The 14010-nt window shown below is 36.6% G+C and overlaps 1 protein-coding gene across 1 annotated transcript in view; it reads left to right on the top strand.

Annotated features, from left to right (window-relative positions):
* Nucleotides 1-693: 693 nt before the first annotated feature.
* The window catches only part of LOC121412125, a gene marked incomplete at its 5' end in the record, with an annotated part of 43001 nt that continues 29684 nt past the window's right edge, over nt 694-14010 (top strand). The window contains 7 exon segments of the mRNA XM_041605030.1: nt 694-823; nt 9292-9440; nt 10079-10174; nt 11421-11502; nt 12006-12091; nt 12875-13015; nt 13826-13965. Coding sequence (XP_041460964.1) covers nt 694-823; nt 9292-9440; nt 10079-10174; nt 11421-11502; nt 12006-12091; nt 12875-13015; nt 13826-13965 — 824 coding nt within the window.

Below are 14010 nucleotides of genomic sequence, written 5' to 3'. Positions count from 1 at the left end.
TTCTGAGGTTGCCTCTATTTCTGTTGTTGTTTATGTTTCTGAAGTTTTTGTGTTCTGAGGTTGTCTATATTTCTGTTGTTTATGTTTCTGAAGTTTTCTTAAATTCTGAGATTGTCTATATTTATTAGGTTGTCTACAATTCTCTGGCTGTCTATATTTTTGAAAATGTCTTTATTTCTGACGTCTCTATTATTCCTGTAGTTCTCTTCAATTCTGCGGTTGTCTATTTCTGAAGTTGTATTTAATTCTATGAATGTCTTTACATTTCTCAGTCTTTCTCTATTCCTGCATGAACCTATATTTCTGTGATTGTGTTCAATTATATGGTTATCTACGTATTTTTTTATCATTTATTATTCTTTGCGATTGTCTTGTTTTTGTGTTTGTCCTTATTTCTGCACTAATGTTTGATTCTGTGAATTTCTATTTTTTTGTTATCTTAATTATTTAAAAAATTTCTTTATTTTTAGATATATTTCTGCATTTTAGTTTATTTTCAACGGTACATATATATTTCTCAAATCGGTAATTTTGGCACTTATGGCCGCCCATATTTTATAGCTCCAAAATCAAAAGTTCAGAAACCATCCGTCTTGCTCTCGACTCGCGTCTTCGCCCCGAGCAGCGCATAGGATCACGACGAGATGGACATGGGTTGCCGTGTGTTGTGAATGCGTCACGTGCATGGAATGAACAAAGTTCGGGAACGAACAACAAAATAAGACCAAGGAGACTGGCAACATGAAGAAAGGCAGCAGTCATTCAGGAAGAACCTCGCCTGGGTTAAATGTAAATAAATTCAAAATCCCAAAGAAACAGAAAGGTAATAATGTATGAATTAATTTCAATTATTTTCTCAGAATTTCTCATTTTCTGTCTTCTTAATCTTTAGAAGTTATGTCTTATGTCTAGTTATGATGAACCTGCCAATAAATTTGATGTTTTTTTTTGTTTTCTGCAAGTGCAATAACAAACATGAATAAGATTAAGAATAAGATGTCTTTTCAGTTTTCACAAAATGAAATCTGTATCGGTGTTTGTCTATTTTTAATTGCAATATTTATTTTCACCTAAATTGGCCATGATTACCAGTAGAGGCGCTGGTCCAAAAATTGGGATTGTCCCAGAACACAAGGATATCCTCATAAACAAAGACAAATCATGTCTTGATAAATTGAGACTGTCCTTGTTCATGGAGACGTTTTTTTTCACTTCCCCCTACGGGACAAAGACAGCAATTACGGAAATTGAGAGTGCTAAAAATAGATTCAGTGACCTCAATTCCCCCCAGTTCACCGTCTATTTTCCATGACTTACGGCCTTCCAATAATCTTGTTATGAAACCTGATATGTTTACATTGACTAGCACTAGCACACTTGATTGGTGTCGGCACTTGACAGGTGAATGAACTTTCCTAGATTTCTTGTGTGAAGAAAGCCTTATAAACTGAGACAGTCCCTGTAAACTGGGACGATCCCAATTTTCTGACCAGCGCCTCTACTGATTACTAGACCAATTTTAAATAAAATCATGTATCGCCAAGTTTTGCGGCTGCAATTCGACAGCGCACAGCCCCTGCCTTGCCAGGAGGCTTCGAGAGTAAAAAAATCATTTACTAACGTAAGCTTACTCTCATACGAAGCCTGGTCACTGACCCACACGACGGAAGCCAAAACCTGAAACTTTCACACCCGAGATTTCTACTTTCCTTCCAAAATATCTAGCCCTAAATCCTGTACGGTACCACTCACACAACATGCGAGGTTAGTAATACTAACCTCGCACAACGCATGTGATTTCATAGTGGACTTTGACGTTTTCATTCATCACACGAATGTGAGGGAATGAAACACGCCAAACCTTTCAATATTATGTTATTTTTGTTCGTATTTTAAAGTTCATTATAAAACGGAATTAGAAATTATTTATAAAAGTGTTTTTATCGCCTACCTCCAAATATCAACCGTTCGATCCGTCCTTAGTTATCCTTAATACTGCGGTGGAAAGTACGCAAACAACAATCGAAAAGCAATTTTTCCTATCGAACATTCTCGATTCAAGTCGTCAGCGCATAATAGGAAATTGTACCAAAAATCAACAGGTTGCATCTCATGTATATATACTTATTGGTAAAGTACGCCATCTTTTGACAAGATGATGATGAAAGTGGATTGAACGAGCAAGAAAATAATGCTGATCGCCTAGAATGCAGCTAGCAGTACAAGTTGCGAAACCGTAAACAAACGGTAGACACTTAAGAACCAAGTTTGAAAGGACACTCGTAAAATTACGTCACTCTCGCCGATGAATATTCATTAGATCGTGGTCGTGCGTGTTCAATACAAACTCTCTGCATGCATGCACTCAGTGTGTATTGAACACGCACGACCACGATCTAATGAATATTCATCGGCGAGAGTGACGTAATTTTACGAGTATCCTTTCAAACTTGGTTCTTAAGTGCCTACTGGCTTGTGAATAATATCGCGCGCCCTCTATAGGCAAAAATTGAAATCCGCGCTGAGCAGGAGGTATCTACGTGAAGATCACGAAAAATGCTCTTATTTTATTTTAAAAAACAGCAAAGAGAAGTCAACAAACGATCCATATGTAGGTATGTTGCAAAAAAAATAGATCTCAGAAATAAGGTGTTTTCTTCATGACATCATTTAGAGCTCATCAAGACCTTTAATTTAACACCTCATTTATCTCAATAGCTCCAGAAATAAGAAAGTTATTGCAGTTTTAAGGTCATATAAATCGCCTATTCAATTCTTATGTATTTCTTTGTTTTTTAAGCCAAAAGTTGTGATCTTAACTGGGACCAAGGTGCACTAATAGAAAACAGCAGTGCGCATGCATTTGCATATGGAAGTGCCCCAAAATAACAGACGCCGCCGAAACAGGGACATAAAAAACATCTTTAGCGTCAGTAGATTTCATTCAAATTTCACCACAATATAGTTTAAATGTTGCTCTATCGGAATGAATACATTTTAGAGTGGTATGATACCTGTAAATGTGAATAGCAAGAGGTTGAAAGAAAGGCCAAAGTTCCAGTAGCACACAGAGTCGCAAGATTACCAAGTGAGAATTTTTTTCAAGTCTATATAGCTGCCATAAACATTCAACTACGTAAAAACAATGATGCAATGGGGAATAACTTTTCCTTGGACATACAAAAACAATACAAAGCAATGCCTCCACAGTCGCCCTGCAATTCTAGCCAGCACACTCAATGCCTCATTCAGAATGCACCTAGAGGGCGCTTTTGCAACATATGGTTCGGTAAGTGTCATAGCACAATTAGAATTCTTAGCTATGATGTAAAGTCATAGTTATTTTAGTAAAAAGGGTGTGAAAGATTCGCGTGCACCAGGTGCATATGAATCCTTCGCATGCGAGATGATTTGAAACCATGGGTGGTACGGTACATGGGATAAAACTTCATGTCCGACATTTCTACACTCTCGTTGGTCGCGCGGTACGGTGCGAGCGGTAGCCATTGCAAACGTACTATTACTAATATTACACATGCGGTCATTGCCGGCCCCAAACAGAGTCAGATCGCTAGCATGGTCCTGAGCTCTGCTGCGTTTATGGAAACAAATTTAGACCTAAAAAGAATTCAATTTGAAAAGTAAGTTATGTACCGGTACTGAAAATGTTTTCTTAGATACGAATTACTATTTCATCCTATAAACACGCTGTTTTAACTACCATTACAATGGAAGCGTCACTGTACTCCCATACGTACGCATTAAAAGATTCTACGCATGATCAGAGGAAGGTCATTTGTACTAAAGTGACATGGTGGTTTAAAATCTAATGAGATAAGCACCAACTTGATGTCTTGATTATTCATATATTCTTTTGAATTGTGGTTTTTATTTACATCCACAAAAAACAACAATGCGTCCACGAACGACTGGTATTTCACAGTTTGCCTAGTACATTGTGCAACATGCGATGATATGCATTCAAAGTAGGAATGCAACAAATACCTTCATAAAGTGTTCATTGGTGTGCTATTCTAGTCCCCTGGTCTATTCAATTTCTTCATCCTGCTATGTAAGGCAAGTTTACATAATATCTTGCTTTGAAATCTGCCTATCATAATGAAAGAAATAAAAGGTCATTTGACCAAAATTGTCCCTGAAGTAACTACGAACTGGTCTATACTAACCTCGCAATACATGTAAGATGGGATGACCATAATTTGCGCACATTTCAAAAGTTATCATGAAGTTGATTTTCAATAAAAAATTTCTCTCAGCTCACACAAAATTAATCAAAATAATAAATACCAAACAGAAGGCAAGATCCCAAAGTCAAATTCACTTGACGGAATTATAAAGTAAGTCAAGGGTTTCGCTGGTATCGCAATCTCAAAATTCCATGGCGATCTACTAGTTCGCGCTCAGCTAAAAAAGTGTGACCTTAATTTGCGCACAATCGTTTTGCAAGGCTTTAGATAAGAAATCAAGCAGAAAAAGGTAAGATAATTATATCAGATGGAGGTTAAAATGTCATATATTCGGTTGGTATCACATTTTACTTACCTTTTTGGAGACCTCTGCTTGCAAACTGGCGATTTCTTGATGCTGGTTGAAAAGATAGGACTTGGGGGACCTGCATGTTATGCTGCAGTCGGAGGTCACATGATAAGGTCAAAGGTCATTTTCAGGTCGACGTTAAAGTTTACATGCAAGACTCTCTTAAGACACCTACTGTAAAAGTGGAAATATTCGCTGGGTGGAAATTTTTGCGCATTTCGCGGCAAGATCGGCGAGCGCGAATTTAAAAACACGCGAATTTATGAGCATCTATTTTAATGCAAGTTTTGAACCGCGGTTCAATTGCATGTATCGTTGCGGTTCAATTGCGTGTATCGTTTTGGCAAAGAGATTGCATAATTTGATCTAAAGAGGGCGGCATTTACACAAGCAAGCTTTAGCCCCAATATGTGCATCGCGAGAATTCATTTTAAAAGCAATGCGATCATTTTTTAACAGTCGCAGATCGGTATTTAAATTATGATTTTGGTTGAAATATAAATTGCTTTTGCTATTTGATTGGTGAGTGTTTAGATCTGTTTAGTTTTTGAGAAGACGTTGGGTCGATCGCCCATGTTTGTTGATTGATCCCATGCACTTCGAATAGCTGTAGTCCCCCGATCCTTACCCGGTGCTCGGCCGTCTATCCCAGGCCAGCAGCTAGCAGCGCCTCCCTTTTGCCTTTCCCGATGTCTGCCCCGCAAAGAATAGTTGCGCTAAATGTCACAAAGCTCATGATTAGATCAAAACAATGCTGAATTATGCGACCCTAGAGCTAAAATTATGATCAGAAAATACAATTTCGTTGCTGAAATTTTAATTGAAACTATTCACAGATGGCAAGAAGGAAGTGACTTTGTGATTATGGAGTGTGCAGCGCGAATTTAAAAACCCGCGAATATGTTTGAAGCCGCCCGAGCGCGAAATATTAATCCCGCGAAAATAACAGCGTTTACAGTAACTCCGCAACCGTAAGTCGCATTTCTACCAAACTTGGATGGTAGATGGACTTGGGGGACCTTCCTTCTATGCTGCAGTTGGAGGTCACATGGTTAGGTCAAAGGTCGTTTTCAGGTCAACGTTAAAGTTTACATGCAAGACTCTTACGACACCTAACTTTGCAACCGTAAGTCGCATTTCTACCAAACTTGGATAGTAGATGGACTTGGGGGACCTGCATGTTATTCTGCAGTTGGAGGTCACATGGTTAGGTCAAAGGTCGTTTTCAGGTCAACGTTAAAGTTTACATGCAAGACTCTTATGACAAGTGTAATTCCATCCAAGTCATTTCACAATGAAGTTTCGATATAATTCTCTTGCGTGCCCTCGCAAATCACGATATTTCTGGTTATTTTCATAGGTGGGCGAGACACAAAATTGCTTTTGCCTTGTTAGCACATTTTTTGGCGACCCCGATTCTTAAATTTGAGCTAAGCCGCCACGTGCTCTAAAAATATAGCGCAGATTCCACATTTTTAATCGCAAAATTTGACTCGTAAGAGGGGATTTTTTTAGTTGAAATTGGTACTTTCATGGAGTGAGTGATAGGCTAGTGCCGGTGCATATTATATATAACAATGTTTGGTGTGTGTTGTGGTGATAATTTGCCTTTTCTTCACGAAATGCTAGAAAAAAAATGAGGACCGCAAGAAAAATTTTCTGATAGCTGTTGCCCTGGAAAGGAGGCGCAATACCATTGCCAATACTTTGCCTTATCAGTCACAATTGAAATACCGCACATGTATGGTATCATTTGTGTGGCTCACTGGCTGACGCTATTGGATCCACGATTTGGCAATCGTTTTTTTTTTTTTTTCATGACAAAAGCCATGATGGCACTGTTGTTACCATCAACAAATTTTCTCACGTTCCCCCCCAAAAAAACTTTTTGTCTAACATGATTTTGCACAAAAAAGTCAGATTTCAATTTATAGAGGTCCAATCGTTTTATCAATTGATACGTAAAAGGCCACTTTTCTATTGGGTACAAAATTTACAGCACAAATGTATTCAAAAAATAAAAACATGGACATAAGGGTAATCAAGTATTAATTGTATCCTGCTTGACCTAGGTCAGAGGTCATTTAGGGTCAATGAACTTAGACCATGTAAGGGTCAATCAATATCGAAATCTTATCCAAGGTTAAGTTTTTGAAATGTCATCATAACTTAAAAAAGAAAGTATATGGACCTAGGGGATGGAACTTAGACATACATGTAAGGGTAATGGTGTAGATGTATTACTGAACATCCTGCCTGAGTTTCAAAGGTCACTTGGGGACAACAAACGTTGGTCATGTCGGGGATATTTGTGTCATTGTCATCATAACCTACATATGTTATGGAATATGGATCTAATTCAGGAAATTTGTACATAAGAACAATCAAGTATCTTTAAACATCCTGTGTGAGATCTAGGTCACACATGACCAAGGTCAAAGGTGAACAAACTTTGGTAATTTTGGGGGTATTTGTGGAATTTTTATGAACTAGTTAATGAAACTTTAGAACCATGTAATCCCGAATATACTGTGCATGTTTCAGATCAAAGGTCATTTAAGTCATTGAACTTTGGTTGGTTGGGGTAATTGTTTGAATTGGCGTCATAACATTATATAAAATCTAGGCTGGGACTAAAACCCGGTCCCGCCCGGAAGCCTCGGGTACCCGGATAGAAAAATCAATACCCGATACCCGAAAATTGCTCACCAGTATAACATACATTTGATATTGTATTGAGTAGTGTAAGACATGATTGTAACTCATCACAAAAGTACACAAGTCTCATTTTGAATCTCACCAATTACCCTCGAAATATCCATAAATATACTAGTTTTTCAAGTGATGATGATGTGACTGAGATCGTTCAATTGTCGCCATGTTTCTTTTGCAGCGCAGTGACGTCATCCAGCCAATTTATGAATGAAAATAAAGTAAGCATGCGCATTGTAAGCCTCCCGTGCCCCACGCAGTATTCCGTCAAAACAAGTCTGCAATACTCTGTCACCTCGTACCAAAATTGACCTAGAATCCACTTTCCTTTATTTCATATGAATTATGAAAGAAATTCTTCAGAGGATCTGTTTTCTCACCGATACCACGCAGGTAAGCAAATTTTATTACTTCGTGTTTTTCCGTCAAAATCTTACGAAGTAGCGTCGATATTGCATACGAGGCGCCAGCCAATCACGTTCTTGATACCATTTTCAGTTCATCATAAACCGAAAATGGTAACACGATCGTGATTGGCTGGCGCATTTGACGCTCCGAAACCCGGAAATCAATTGACTTTGTTCACGTAGCGATAGATTTTACAAACTCAAGAACACGATGTAATATCGACGCTACTTCGTAAGATTTTGACAGAATAGCAAGAAGTAAAAAAAATTTGCTTCCGTGTGCGGTATCGGTGAGAAAACAGATCCTCTGAGAATACCTTTTATAATTCATATGAAATATAGAAAAGTGGAATTCTAGGTCGATTTTGGTACGAGGTGACAGAGTATTGCAGACTTGTTTCGATTGAATACTGCGTGGGGCACGGGAGGTTTGCAATGCGCATGCTTACTATATTTCATTCATTAATTGGCTTGCATATCGCATTGGCTTGATGACGTCACCTATGGGGTTTTTCCACCAGTCATATTCGAGCGACATGATTTTCGGGTACCCGGGTACCCGCCCGAAAATTACCACGGGTACCTGAAAAGAAAAAAACCTGAAAGTCCCAGCCTAATAAAATCTATGGAGCTCATTCATTAAATTATAGACATACATGTAAGGGTGATCAAGTATGAATGGTTGTTTTGCACACGTCTTAGGTCACATATCACGGTCAAAAGTCATATTGGGTCAGTGGATATAATATATCATTATATGAATGTTTTGTTTTGTGAATTACTGAATAATTCAATAGCTGTTATTAAAAGTCACCACTGAGCTACAGGTGTATATCAAATCGCGTAATGCAGGCGAGACTGCTAGAGGCATTCTACTTGTTTATTTTATACATGAATTTACAGGTATGTACTAGAAAAAGTGCCCTTGCCCTGAAAATATAGATATTGAAAGCCCAATGAAATATCAAAGTTCAGTCACAAAGACTTAAGTACTTTCCCGCATATCATAATGTAGAGTGGCCGAATGTTCAAAGATACACCTCACAAAATCAGTCGTAAAACAAGCAAACTCAAATCATATCAAACAGCCAGAAGCACCAAATAAGAAGAACCTAAAATATAATTGAAGCTGAACTAAACTCAAAATAAAGATGTTGACAAAATGAAGTCCAGTGATGCTCTGATTTATTGGTCTGCAATCTAGACCTCACAAGGCATTGCCTTTACAAATTATACATTCAAATATATTCAAAAATAATGTCACATGATAAATTCAACCAATAGAGAAACAGAGAATGGAAGAACCCAGAAAAGTGGAAGAACCAAGGGTGAAAGGTGAACCAATGAGGATGAGATAAGATGATATGAATGAAGAAGAATGTTCTGAATGTAAATGAGAAAAGGACAATAGAAACATGTGAAGATGCATCGAGTTGGAATGGCAATGGAATGATGTGATGTAGAAACTAAGGAATGAGAGAAACAGGTGTGTGACAATGGTATAGAAATCGGAAGTAAAGAAAAGTATGGAAAGCAAAGTGTAAATAAAAATATATTAAATAAGGCAAATTTCAACTCTTAAAATAATAATGATTCTCTTTTGTTCTCCCAACAGAGCTGCTGAATGAAGTTGAATTAGATTCCAGTGAATACCTCAGAGAGGTCCTGCCCATTATCCAGCAAGGGTACAGAGATTCATCTTCCAAGAATAAGTTCAACTATGAAAAAGTACAGCTTGTCCACAATCCAGCATTAAAGAAAGAGGTATCCTGCATTGATTATGAATTGATACTCTCCTTATCGATGTTGTGCAGTGTGCATTGTAGCTCTTGAAGATTTTTTTTTTTCTAAATGGCAGTGATCTTGAACATGTGTGCAGCTCCTTTAAAAGTGGACATGTGTTTAAATTTTGTCTTATTAGATAGTGCTGGAAATATATTGGGGGAGGAGTATCACCAAGTTGTTTATTCATTTTAGTATAAAGGATCAGGATTATCATTGTGATTAGGTCATAGGTTTTATGTTTGGCCGTATTTACAGATTAAACATCTTTAATGATTTTCAACAAATTAAACATGGCTTGCTTTTTATGTTCTCGATGACAAATGCTGAAGACCCGTTTTCAGTGAATTTATTGTATTTTCCAGGCAATGTAAATGATGCAAAAGATGTAATATTAATATTTTCCTTTCGTACTTCATATGAAAGTCAATGATGCTACAGTGGAATTAAAGATTATGACCTGGAATCCCTTCCAGAAAATAAAAAAAACTAAACAGATTCCTGGACTTACAAATATTAATTTATACATCTTTTAGATCTAATTAAAAAAAATTGCATTACATGGTGTGAGATTTTTTTATTTTTATGAAATAACCATATTTTTTTCAAATTATGTGCAGTTCATAGAGAAGAAGAGAGAGATGAAAGATGCTGGCCGAAACGAAAAAGAGCTTAGCGAGAGTTATGCGTTTCTCTGTGTAAACGCAGATGAGAAGGTAAGCAGCAATTTGCTTAGTATATTTTGTGCTTTACAAGTTATTACTTATTTGGCATCTCAACAGAGAGAATGCAGAGGAAAAGAAAGAGGAGAACAATAATGACAGTAATGCAGATTTTCATTTATTGGTAAATTAATCACTCATTTGCTTTTACATGTGGTTTGTTGTGTAGCCAATATATGCTGACATATGTGCATACACAGAGACATTACAATGATATACAACCACAAAAGAACTCAGACTCCTAGGTTATGCTTCAAAGAACACAATGAAAAGTGAATTCGTCTTCAGTATGTGTTTTGTGCCTAGGCATGTGGTCTTTTTGGAATATCATGCATTATTGTTGAAAATGTTCTACACGTTCATGTATAGAAAAATTCTTGAATACAAGCCGTCTAATGCCTATTGGAGGGTGTTTTGTACAAGGTTGCATTAATAATGGGCTAGATTCTCATTATTATTTTCATATTATGGATCAATAAAGAAGCAGGACTGTGAATGTTTGAAAATAACATAATTATCATGATTGTGTAGTACTATATACACTACATTTTATGACAAGAGAAAATAATCTGCCATTTCCGTCACTTGCACACTCCTAAAGCATTTGAAGCACATGATAATTCCTTTGGCATGGGTTTGTCATGGGTTCATGTTTTTATAGTTAAAGGGTTATACTTACCATATTAAGGATTTGTATAGGGCATGTATCCACCATTTTAATTGTAGGTGTTCAAGGCGCTCCTATATTACCCCGGCTATAAAGCTAGTCTACCTATTCCGGTGCTCACGGCTTTTTGAGGAATTACTTCCTGCCGGTACCCGTTTGCCTCACCTGGGTTGAGTGCAGCGCAATGTGGGTAAATTTCTTGCTGAAGGAAAACACGCCATGGCTGGGCATGGAACCCACATCCCTCAAATTGAACGAAGAGACTTAACCACTAGAAAATTATATATATTTCATACTTATGGTTTCTTATGTTTTGTAAAAACCATAATTTAAAAAAATCAAGAATATTCATGCACCATCACGAAAAATAACAAAAGTTGAGGGCACAATAATGAATCACCCTTGTTAGCTCCTGATTCATTTTTTTCGTCGTGAAATATTGTATAAATTGAAACAACATCTCTACATGTAAATGCTCGAGATTGAAATTGCATATAAAGCAAAAGTCAATTCTCAACTTATTTCCTGTCTCATGTTTTATTTAGTTTACTCTTATTTATTTTTATAATGCAGGCAAAACAACTAAGTGAAGAATCTCTACATGCTGGAACAAAAAGGAGAAAAAACATGCACTGTTTAGGCAGTCCAAAGATGGGTGAGTGTAGACATTCTGAAACTGATAAGAAATCTGTATGACATTTTTCACAAACTGTTTTTTTTTTTTTGAATTATCTATAAAGCCCTATTTAGGCAGTCCAATGGTGGGTAAGTTTCAAAATTCTGAAACTGATAAAGAAATCTGTATGACATTTTTGAAAAACATTTTGTGTAGTTTGAATTAGTGAAGCCCTGTTTATAGATTTGTCTCTGTAAAATATGATGATCACATACTTGCAACAAATAATTTTCCCCACTTTTTTTCTATCATTCCTGACTACTGAAGTATTATTCTGAATTATAATGATCCTTGGTTAATTACCAAAATATTCTGCATTTTTCAAGGAACATTTATACTATTTCATTTGAAAAATAAATGAAGATATTAAGGTAATGTTCTACTGATAAAACGTATCGAGCATCCCCTAAATAATTTTGTTAATTCTTTTTGTATATTTTACTCCAATTTTTTAATTTAATTCTATTTTCATTGCTAATCAGGTGTTCATGTCTGTCGATATTCTGATGTATTACATCGCAATGGAGTGCCAAATGAAGGGAAACTCATACTATTTAAGATTCTGAAGGTATTGTAATTATTGATAATAATGATGATGGTGATGGTGGTGGTGGATGTGGTGATTGTGATGATGATGGTGATGATGGAGATGATGATGATGATGATGATGGAGACGATGGTGATGATGATGATGATGATTGTGATGGTGATGATGATGACGATGGTGATAATTGTTTTCATTAAATTATCAGTTTCCTATCCCAAGAAAACAAGTTTTTCCAGGTTATTTTGATTATTCATTTCTTAATTGTGCTTTTTTTAACTCAACATATCTCCATGTATCAATAGTACTTGTACAGCAATTTCATTTATTAGTTATGATTTAAGAGTGGTGATAAGAAAATGCCTTTATTTTGTAGGACAAAGCAGCACTGATAACAGAGGTTAGTATTTTTAATCAATTAAAGGTATTATTTAACTTTGTGAGCAGCCAATTTAAAAAATTCTCAAACCAAGATGAAACATGTGAACAAGAACATGTATTAGAACAAAAAATACCCTGATAACAACCATTATTGAGAATGAAAAGCTAAAATTCAATGCAAAACCTAATTTTGTAATTAGGTGTCTTAAAGACGCTTAAATTGAACACATTAATGTACGGTCACTTTATATTTTACTGTTTGAAGCACTAAATAATGATTTCCGGATGTGATTTTTCTGGGACCCATTTTTGTAACATATCACACACACAGGTGACAAGTGTGACCTTCTAGCTCAGATTTTTAAAAAGTCAAATCAATGTTAGCCAATCACTTTAACAAGGTCAAATTAATTCTAATTATTGCAGGGTAAAGTGAAAGCTGTACCCCTTGTGTATGGAGCTTCAGAGATCTTGGAACCGACCCCTAACTATGACTGCCATGTGGCCAAGAACTCTGGGGAGGATATACCCAGCAGTGCCATCCATCGTCTCTTTGATTCATCAGAGGTGAGCTACTCCAGTGTGTTGTGCAAGCTTGAATATATAATAATAATAATCAGGCATTTATATATCGCCATCTATCTAGAAATATTTTATTCCGAGGCGCGTTGTTATTATTATTACCCGGCTATATACACAGTCTGACCTCTCTTATCCGGACACGTTGGGACCACTCCAGCTCCAATCCGGATAAGGATTTATCCAGATCTGGGAGACCCAGTATTGAATACACGCAGCTGCTGCCGGCCCAACGGCGCGTCGTAGCTACATGTTATCCTTTGTAGTGGGCGTACAGACAGTATTCACTGCAGTGTCAGTGCAAATTATAGGCGGTATTTTTAAGGAAATTAAATCGATCGTTTAGATTGAAATCTCATTTCCTCACGTGATAGATTGAATTGAAAAAAAAATCTTGGCAAGTGTGTGTCCAGATAATAGAGAGATCCGGATAAGGGGAGGCCGGATAAAGAGGTCGGACTGTATATGTTATTATAAGTATAACAAAATATAAGTTATATAAGTTATTATATAGTTCATCTTTTGGCATATTGTTATGATCAGGGGGTGTCATAAAGATCTTAATTTTCCACTTGCATCTGTTATTTTACACATCACTGCAAAAATCAAATTATGCTTGGATTTTGACCAATGAAGGTCTTTCACAAGGTAATGCTTAGTCTACATTCGTCAGTAATTGAACAGAGAACATGAGATAACGTGTATGTTTTTTTTTTGCTGTGTTGAGATATCCAAGTGTCAAGTGATGCCAATACTTTCTAGCCTTTAAACAGAGTTTTGTTTTAATGTGTTTGACAGCTCTTTATCTATGACTTTGATGAAGATGAAGTAGAGTTCCGGAAGAGACCGAGGAACGTTTGTCCATTCGCCGTGGTACACTTCACCTACTCGGATACCGGCATTGCTTCAACAGCATCATCCTCCAGCAGTTTCAACAGGTGAACAAGCCCAATTATTACAAATGATTATGGTATTATAGGATA

Source organism: Lytechinus variegatus, chromosome 3 (genome assembly GCF_018143015.1).
Source record: "Lytechinus variegatus isolate NC3 chromosome 3, Lvar_3.0, whole genome shotgun sequence".
NCBI classification, from domain to species: Eukaryota; Metazoa; Echinodermata; class Echinoidea; order Temnopleuroida; family Toxopneustidae; genus Lytechinus; species Lytechinus variegatus.
The sequence above is the reverse complement of the archived record's forward strand: the minus strand, read 5'-3'. Positions and strand labels throughout refer to the sequence as shown.